Below are 9,870 nucleotides of genomic sequence, written 5' to 3' on the forward strand. Positions count from 1 at the left end.
TCCACTACTAATCAGCTTAGCTCTTGCTTGTTCCTGCCTCTTAATTACTCTGCCCTGTTATTTTTGCAGCAATAAACGTCAGATGAACAATTAGTGTACTAAGAGCTAATGCTTCCTGGATGGTCCTGTGTTTGGGCATGGCCAATGTGCTCAAATCTAGCACAGCATCTGGATCACTTCTGCATGTACATCATCTCTGTAGCATGTCTTTCATGGTATCCTGACATCACAACTTATGTGTGTCTCTTTGGGGGGTAGGGTGGGGTTAAGCTTCAAATTCCTCTAGCTGCTCACCCAGCCTCTCATTCCATTCAAGAGAAAAATTAGAACCAAAAGATAGAGAGAGAGAGAGAAACCCTTCTAGATATTCACTGATATCTATGTATTGGCTCTGTGAATGAGGCCTGCAAGTGGTGACAGCCCGGATGCTTCAGCAGTAGCGGGTTCAGCCTAAGAAGAAGGAGCTGAAGTTGGCTTCTCTTCACGGGATACCGGAATGGGTCTCTCACTGTGGCTAGGCTCCGTGTTGGACTGGACCTTGGGAGCAGAGAAGGTCAGCATGCCGTCAGCAGAGAGAGAGCAGGTAATAGCCGCTTGGTCCACATTGGAAGGGAAGCGGTATCGACGATGGAATTCACGAGAAATATACCCGTGGTCATCCTGAGTAAAACAACAAGAAACAAGTGACGTTAACATGTTTGCTAATGTGTTTGAAGAGAGCCAGTGTGGTGTAGTGGTCTGAATGCTTGACTCAGGAGACCAGGGTTCGAACCACCATTCAGCCACAGAAACTCATTGTGTGATTTTGGGCAAATCACTCTCTGTAAGCCTTAGAAGAAGGCAATAGCAAACTTACTCTAAAGAAATACTGCTGAGAAAACCCTAGTAGCGGATAGCCATAAGTCAGAGTCAGAATACTATCATCTTCATTGCCCTTCTGCGCACACATTCCAATTAATCAGTATCCTTTTTTTTATAACACACTCCACTCCTTGCTAAAGCAAACACTTTCAAAAAGTCTTGCTGTGGCATTCAGACACATGTTCCTCTCTTTATCCCTTCCAGAGTGTGGGCAAGTAAACTTTCACTCCCCAAAACCACCTCAGGCTGCACTGGGGCCAAAACTGGCAAAATATATGGCAAACAGATGAGAAATCAAAAATAGAAATGACCAGATGGCCACTTCTGGTTTAATTTTGGGTTTTTTGAAGGTATACAGGCTTGTGTTCCTCTGACCTTATCATAGTCATTGGTGCCTTTACATCATCTCTGACCTATGGAGATCCTAAGGTGAGCCTAAGGTGATTTGTTCAGAAGGGGTTTGCCTTTTGTCTTCCTCTGACGCTGAAAGAGTATGACTTGCCCAAGATCACCCAATGGGTTTCCATAGTCAAACAGAGATTCGAACCTGGGTCTCCAGAATTGTAGTCCAACATTCAAACCACTACACCAAACTGGCTTACTGGTACTTAAATATTAAACCACTGCTCCTGGAGGCTGAGAGGAGGGGGACGTTACTATTTTTAAATTGTTGGAGTGGGGGCATAGGGGATCACAGGAACAAAAAGGACTAGAACGGTCTGTGAGCTTTACTTTGCCAGCCCCTTCACAGTAACATGTAAACCAAGTTAGTTCACACCACTGCACAGCAGGCTCAGCCCAAGATAAATCCTGCACTGCATGGATTCCATTTGGGGTAATAAAATGACAGAAATTGGTCTGATCAATAAAAGAAGCAGAGTAAGAGATGGTAATAAGCTGACACAGTTCTCTTGGACTGGATGGCATGATTTTTGATGGTCGGTGTATGGTCAAAATTGTTTAGTGCATTCCTTGTAAAAAGTCACTTCTAAAATAGGTAAAGGTGTGCAGAGGAACAACTTTTCTTCTATGTTAGCTCTATTTTTTCTCTTTTATCCATACACCTACAGAAATGTATATTCATTGTGATTCAGTGGTTTGGTTCCTCAAAACAAGAAGTCAGAAAATTAATCTACACCATGTTTATCACTGAAAATAAAGTGCCATTACATCATATTTACTGTTCGTCTTTCATTGCAAGTGCTCAGCATCCTTCTTAGAATCTTGGGCTGCATCTGCACTGCAGAAATAATGCTATGGAATTCTGGGAAGTGCAGTTTGTTGTGGCTTATTTCTGCAGTGCAGATGGAGCCTTAGTCTTCACAGTAGATTCAGAACAATTGATATACCCCCATTTGGCTCCTACTCGCTTTTCATGTATTGTACTACCTAAAATTATTCTCCAATTTTCCTACTATAAAGGCCAGATTACACATGGCCCTAACTGCATAGTTCTGCCCTTCAGTGCAAGCTGTTTTTCGTTTTATTTTTTTACAAATTGCCAGAGTGGGGCCACTGATCTGGCATGATACTTTATTGTGGGGGGTACAGGAGCATTAGCCCCTTGCTCTTTGCTGGTGTCCTGATCTAGACTTTGGGGTGTATGTGTAATTTAGAATCCCATGGACTAAAACAGCTAACTGTACTTTTCCAGAGTTTATTAAGAAACAAAGCTTTTCTTAGAACTTCAGAATACATGGTCTCTAACCTCAAAAACAGAGCTTGGAAATGTTTTTTTTAGACTATACTTCCATGGATCCCCCAGGCAACATGGCTAGGGTGCTCTTGTCCTTAGTTAATTTTCCATGGTCTGCTCAAAAGCCATTGTCCAAAGTTTCCCACTGAATGTTATGAAGTACACAATGAGAGATGTATTGCCACAGAATTAAAGCTGGAAAGCAGTTTAAAGATTATCTAGTCCAACATTATGCTCAGTACAGAATCTGAGATGAAGAATGCAATTACAGTTTCCCTGCTAAGTAGCCATCTCATTTCTGCTTAGATTTCCATCATAGGAGAGATCTTGAGGCAGTTTGTGCCACTGTTACAGCTCTTACCATTTGCAGGCTTCTTAACTGACATTTCCACTCATTACAACAAGTTCTGATTAACATAAGAGTATCACCAAACCCCACATTTGATCTTTCCTAATGCAGAATATACTGAACATTGCTTAATTGGTGGCCTTTAATATTAGACAAACAAACTTTCTATTTCATTTCATCTGTATAGTCTGCACTTTCTTTGTTCCTTCTTTTTACCTGTCTTTCGTTGTGTTTCCCATGAATTTCCACAAAGTCTTCAATGACCTTCACACTCAAATCTTCAGGGGAGAAGTGTTTTACATCCAAAAAGATTGTAAACTTGTCCCGGTCAGATCTCACCTGGAATTAAAATGAGGAGAAACATACCCCCTCCAAAAAATTAACATTCAAATTTTTGTAAGGCTAGGTGAACACTTAAAGAAAAAAAAAGAACCATTGTTGTATTCTTTGCTAAATTATTTGTAAAGGCAAAATTACTGAAACTTCTTCTAGAATCTAATGAAATTATCAGAAGCCTTATTATTAACTCTGGTGTGCAAAAGGAGTGGTTTCTGAAAAGTGAGGAAGAATTTTAAGTCTCACAAACAGATATAGCTACTGGGTACTTCAAGATAAAGCAATTGCATTTTACAGGCTATCCATATGACACAGTCTTCCTCTAGTAATCATCCCATGTTTCTTCACTGCTGCATCGAACTCCCCTCAAAACCCATTAAAGACTAGGTATGGAAAGAATATTTGAAAAGATTTGTAAAAAATTGATTAAAAATCCTCTCCTCTCCCCCAATTATTGAGGAAAACCTGCTGAGAAAAATCCTAGACTGAAAAGAATCTTTGAAGTTTGGGAATTATTTGGCACAAAATTTCACATAGTTGATTTGCAAGACTGAAAATAGCATTTTCTGCACAGAAAATAATATTTCTGCATAGAAACACATGTGAATTTTGTGCAGAATAAGTCCTGCATTGTTGATGCATTGTGTGTATGTATAAACAATTGTGTAGTTCCCAAATTCTTTCTCAGAGCAGGAAGAAATTTGCTAAAATTACTTGTTGTTTCTTCAAGAAGGCAATTGGTGAGGAACTACATCCCTATTAAGGACAGAAAAACAATAACTGCCCAATCCCTTTTTAGCTGATAATGCTAAGAACTGTCCATCTGGAAGCCCCCAAAATATATTGGTCTAAGCCAGTTTACTTACAGTTTACTTCAGAGGAACAAAACTGGCTTAAGTGTCAATACCGTGGCATTAAAAATGTTTTTAAAATTATAGATTGATGAGTTTATAGATGTGCACCTAGAATCCTATATACCAGCTTGCCAGAAAGCTGCTTGCAAGGCACTTTATGGCTACCCTACTTCATTCCACTTAACTGTTTTTGTTGTGATATTCCACTTCACTACAGCTTTCATCTATTTGTAAATAGACTGAGCTCAGAAAACCAAAAGGTAACTAGAATCATGGAGATATTGTCACAATTTGCTCCCCCCCCCCCCCACTTTCCTACATAGACACATACATACACAAAAGCTGCAGAAACCCTGAATTTAACCACTGATTTTTAAAAGCTGACATTGCTCTTTACCTGTTGAGTTCATATTATATCCCTAAGCAATGCCTTAAGCATGTTTATAGACTACAAAACAAAACAAGGTAACATACCAGATTTGCTTGTTCTGAATGCATGGATTGAAAAAGAACAAAGTCTCTTTATAGATAATCTGCCAACCAAGTATCAAGATTTATTATTGTTGTCAGAAAATTGATAATACCTGAGTATGAATTTATCTCTAATTATATGTTAACAAGAAATCACCTCATCTGAAAATGAGTGCAATTCACAAAGAGATTTGTTTTCACCTAAGCATGTAATTCACATTCTTCATTCAGATATTTAGCAAATGTTTCAATGTAATAGAAATAAATCTGATATACTTATTATGTTTTGCCATCTAACACTACAATTACAGAATGCCTGAACTTTTTAACTTTTAAGTGACAGTGAGATCCACTTGATATTGTTCTCTTTGGCAGCTAATGTATCCACCGTGTTCATTTCAAAGGTTAAACCATGCAACATAGCTAGTGGTTTGTTCCTCTGAGTTACAAACTGAAGCAATTTAAATTGATTCAGGAAGATGGAATCTTACCTCAGAAACACCTGACTCCAGAATAGTGCGGAAGAGCGATTGCCTGTAGTATGGGCTGATAGTAGAGGAAAACAAAGGTAGGAGATCATATTCGAAAAGACCTTCTCCAAAAAATTGGTCAAACAAACGGCTTGGAATTAAAGGTCCAAGAGCACGTTTGAACCAGGGGTGTTGAATGGTAATATCCATGGTCTTCTTTGCTGCTGTTAGTGCTGCTGCTGCAAGCTTGGAGGTGGAGAGGAGACAGTGCAGTCACTTTGGTGACGGTGAGGTCTTTGTTGGACTGCACAGTGGAGTTGTAGGAAACATCCCTCTATATATACCAGGTTTGCAGAATGAAGGCATTAGTGGGATTTCTCTGGAAAGACATGATCTCATGATGAAGGCCAATCTGGTCAGCAGAAATTGTAGGGGCTGACCTGAGAATGACAGGTTGGTTAGAATCAGTGCCAGATATCTCTGAACAGCAGCTGGCTGGGATCTGCAGAATTCTCTCTGGATAGACAGCAGGGTGTTACCACTGTCCAGCTGTAAGGGACACCAGTCCTCACTTTGGCAAATGAATAATATTTTTTTAAAAAATATTTCAGCTGACATGACTCTGAAACTTTTCTCAAAATTGAAATTTCCAAATTTTGGGGGATGGGGGGGTTTAATCTGTAAAAATACCCAAAGCCAAGAAATGATATTTATAGCGAATATTTATTGCTGAGGTTTTACTTCAGTTTGGAAGCAAGTGAGAGAATGTATACATATTGGTAAGATTGATTCAGTGGCATATGCAGAAGAAAATAATATTGCAGTGTTCTGTGTCATTATAGTTTTAAATTTGAGGTGGATATTATCCTGATTTTTAGCCTCGTTGTCCAAAGGTACACCTATACTGTAGAAATAATGTAGTTTGACACCACTTTAACTGTCATGGCTCCATCCTACAGAATGCTGGGATTTGTCATTTTTTAAGGCATCAGCACTCTTTGGTAGTGAAAGCTAATAACCTTGTATATAAATCTCAGTATTCCATAGGATAGAATTACAGTAAAGTGGTATTCAAGTGCATTATTGCTACAGGGCAGATTATACATATATTAAGTTATAGATAGCAATTTTGTTGTGGGAGTTTATCACACTGGGGCTAATTTCAGCATTAAAGAGAGATTAAAGTGCATTTAAAGCATCCTGCAAATAAAGCAAAAATGGCAAGTAATTGCACAAATGATTATCACACGCAATTGCATAAATAAAGTGATATCGGAAATGCACTGTTGCTAAAATCCTGAAATTAACAAGATATGTGTTAATGCTTCTTTGTGACCACTTTAATGGCAGGTTTTATGTGACATCGTGTGAAATCGTTTCATGTAATTACTCAATTTTTCCAGTGTATTCACAGGATAAACTCCTGATCTTGTGATAATTTGTGTGATAAATTCCATGGTTTGTTTCCAACCTTTTTCCTAGTCTGGGATTCAAAGTGGCTCACAAAAATTTAAAATGGATACAGCTAAAAAATTTACACCATCCAAAAGTTAAAAATATAATAACATTAACAGAACCTAAAAACATAACCATTAAAAAGAACAGCAACAAATCTAAACAACATAGTCCATGAGAGGCCCTTTGAGCTGTCAGCCTTGAAAGGCCAGAAAGTGTGTGTGCAAGGGGAGGATAGCAGAGAAAGTACCAGTTCTCTCTCTCTAGGAGGGGAGTTCCAAAGCCTGGGAGAAGCCACTGAGAAGGCCCTCTTGTGTATATCTGTGAGGGTGGTGGGACAGAGAGAAGGGCCTCCCCAGACAATCTCAAGACACAGGCAGGCTCATATGAGGAGATATGGTCCTTTAGATAACCTGCGAAACACAGGATTTCTAGGATTCAGTGGTACTGTACACCTATAGTTGGACATTAGTGTGGTCTATCTCTGCCTCACTCCCACCCCCATGCAAACAGTGACTGTGTAGAGCAAGGAATCAGACAGGTATTGTTGAATTACAACTCCCACCAGTCCTAGCCAGTATGGCTAATAGTGAGGTATCACAGGAGCTGTATCACAAAGACATTTGAAAAGTGGCATGTTCCCCCTTCTTTAACTAGAGAATGTAAGTAGGGAGCCAGAGGCATTTGGGCTGGCATGGACACGCCATGGCCAGCCAATCCATGTTTCTTCTTTGAAATGTTGTATAATCAAGTGACAGCCAGATGTGTACATCATTACAGAGGTACACTTTATCTTTTCTTTTAAGAAAACAATTCAGAAAGATGCAGTGAAATAATGCTTACCTGAAACCAACATCGCTTTATTTCAGTAGTCACAATGATGTTTGGATTTCTTTTAGGTTAGAATGGGAAATACAATCACAATATTTTTTAAAAAAAATTAGCAGGGAGCATCCATTTAAAGAGGGGGACCCTCGTCTAAGACCATTTCAGCCAGTTTAAACTTATCTAGTTGCATCAGTGCTCTTTCCCACTTCCCCTTTAACACTAAAGCACTGGCCATATTGGCTGGGGATGATGGAAGTTGTAGTCTAACGTATCTGGACAGCAACTGGTTAGGAAAGCTGCCTTGAAGCAACACAATAATGCAGGGCATGGAAGGAATGTGTTACAAGCAGCAATGTATTCTTTTTGTCAAATGAAGTAACAGTGGATAATGTCATTAATTTTTCAGGTAGCTAGGAAAATTTGCTTACTGTTTTTCTTCCATCTTTTTGGAAGGAAATGTTCGTGGGGGCATTTTGAAAATATTTTTTTTTTAAATTAAGAGTTTTATTTGTTTATTTAAAATGCTACTGTAAAGTAATGGAATAAGTAACATAATTTGATGCTTTTTTTTAAAAAAAGTGTTGCATTAACAGGGTTTTGTGTTGAATTACTAGCAAATCCTTTTTTAAAAGTCATTTTAAGCTCTGCAAAAATACATGGAGGCAAAAGTCCTGCACTATCTGTGAAATGTGGGGGCTTTTACACTACACAATTATAACACTATTATCCCACTTTAGCTATTATGGTTTATCTTATGGAATCCTGGGACTGGACATTTAGGGAAAGGGATTGAGAATTCTCTTGAGCTCTGATGCCCCACCAAATTACAAACCCCAGGATTCAGCAATGGGAGTTAATGTGGAATCATAGTGCTATATCTGTGTAGTGTCAGTGAAGCTGTTCTGTAACCTAGCATCCTCTCTTAGCCATACCTCTGCTACCTTTGGTCACTTCTTCATTCAGCACAAAGGGAACTACATCTTCAAGGTGCAATTGTCACCCACTCTTAATAGAATTTTGTTCTGGCTTCTTCTTGCACAGTTATGGCATATCTATAGTATGGACTTTATCACATGGGGAAAATCAGGAGGAAATCAGGGGTGTAAACCGTGATTATCGCATATAAATCATGTGATCGTGATTAAGGTTTTCACACACATTGTGATTAAAGAGTCATTATTCAGGGAATAACCAGGCAATAAACAGCAATAAATCATTCACAGGATTTCCCAGTGCATGATTTGTTGTGGTTTATTGCCTGGTTGTGCCTGGGATAATGACTTTTTAATTGTGACGTAATTAATTGCGATCGCACAATTTTCATGGGGTAATCACTGTTTAAACCCCCAATTTTCCCTGTGAGATAAAGTCCTATGAGTGTGTGATCCCTAGTCAGGGCTTCACCTTTCAGTGCTCTCAGTGTGTGCAGTGAAAAAGAAAACAGAGGAAGAAGAGAGAAGGCTGGCACTTTGGAAGGCTGGCAGGTTGGAGAAGGCGGACTAATTGGAACCAAGTTTATATTTCCTAATCTGTTTTAGTTGTTTCCCATCAAGCCAGTTTTGACTTATTTTATAATTATTATGTTACAGTTATCAGATGGGCAGGATGGGGGGCGGGCGGAAAGACTCCAACAGATATTTTAATAAAATTATTTTTATTCCCCATGTTTATGTTTAAGCTTTCAGGGTTGCTGCTGTGGGATCTCTTTGTGTCCACAGATAGTTTTGCCAGTTCAGGACTATTCTGGGACTTGAAATTTCAGGGCCAAAACTTAAGACATAAAGATGAACTCTTGTTATGCCATAGGGGTGGGCCTTGGAGATGCTGTGGGGTAATATTACATGGGGCAGCATGATATATTAAGCATCAACCAGAACTCAAGTAAAAAACACCAAGTTTAAGTTTAATCCACTGTGTGAATAACCAATGTGGATAGATCCAGGATAAACTGGGATAAAACTCTGCATACCTTGAATGTGTTTTGAATATATCTGCAACATTGCCTCCATCTGTATTCACAATGCTGACTTGGGTGAGCAACAGAGATGCACAGAGATGTGGTTCAGGAAAAAGAAATAGTGTGAGCAACAAGACTGGAATGTGTAAGTGAGATTATTCGCATAGTTGCACTAAAAAAAATAATCTGAATAACCCCCTAGATTTGTGGATAGACTCTGAATTACTGATTGCCGAAACCTTCTGTCAGTAACATCAAATAAAGTGTGAAGCAGAGGAAGAGGAGATGATAATGAGGAGGAGGAGACTAACAGCATGGCATCAGTTCTAGGGTGCATCTGTCAAAATAATGCAGCTTGACACCACTTTAAGTGCTATAGCTCCATCCTATGAATCCTGGGATTTGTAATATTACAAGTTCATTAGCCTTTGCTGTCAAGGACTGCTGGTGCCTCACAAAACTACAAACCCCAGAATTATGTAGTATGGAGCCATGGCAGTTAAAGTGCTGTTAAACTGCATTATTTCTAAGGTGTAGATGCACCCCTAGTCTGCCCATGTACTGCTGCAAAAACTGTTTGCCACTGCTCACTC

The 9,870-nt window shown here is 39.1% G+C and overlaps 1 protein-coding gene across 1 annotated transcript; it reads right to left on the minus strand.

The window, feature by feature from the left end:
• Nucleotides 1–450: 450 nt before the first annotated feature.
• On the minus strand, nucleotides 451–5,256 carry CRYAA (crystallin alpha A). The gene is made up of 3 exons (XM_089508093.1): nucleotides 5,059–5,256; nucleotides 3,123–3,245; nucleotides 451–660 (listed from the first exon to the last, which is right to left on the minus strand). The coding sequence occupies exons 1-3, from the start codon at nucleotides 5,245–5,247 to the stop codon at nucleotides 451–453; spliced, it is 522 nt and encodes a 173-aa protein (XP_089364219.1). The 5' UTR covers nucleotides 5,248–5,256.
• Between the last annotated feature and the right edge of the window lie 4,614 nt (nucleotides 5,257–9,870).

The sequence above is a fragment of the Sceloporus occidentalis genome, unplaced genomic scaffold (assembly GCF_023333645.1).
Source record: "Sceloporus occidentalis isolate IW3139 unplaced genomic scaffold, rSceOcc1.0.p SCAF_2, whole genome shotgun sequence".
In the NCBI taxonomy this organism is placed as follows: domain Eukaryota; kingdom Metazoa; phylum Chordata; class Lepidosauria; order Squamata; family Phrynosomatidae; genus Sceloporus; species Sceloporus occidentalis.

Coding starts and splice junctions, on each gene's coding strand:
- CRYAA (XM_089508093.1), bottom strand. CDS start 5,247: ATGGATATTACCATTCAACACCCCTGGTTCAAACGTGCTCTTGGACCT. Junction 3,246..5,058: donor TGGAGTCAGGTGTTTCTGAG/GTAAGATTCCAT, acceptor TTTTAATTCCAG/GTGAGATCTGACCGGGACAA. Junction 661..3,122: donor GGAAACACAACGAAAGACAG/GTAAAAAGAAGG, acceptor TGTTTTACTCAG/GATGACCACGGGTATATTTC.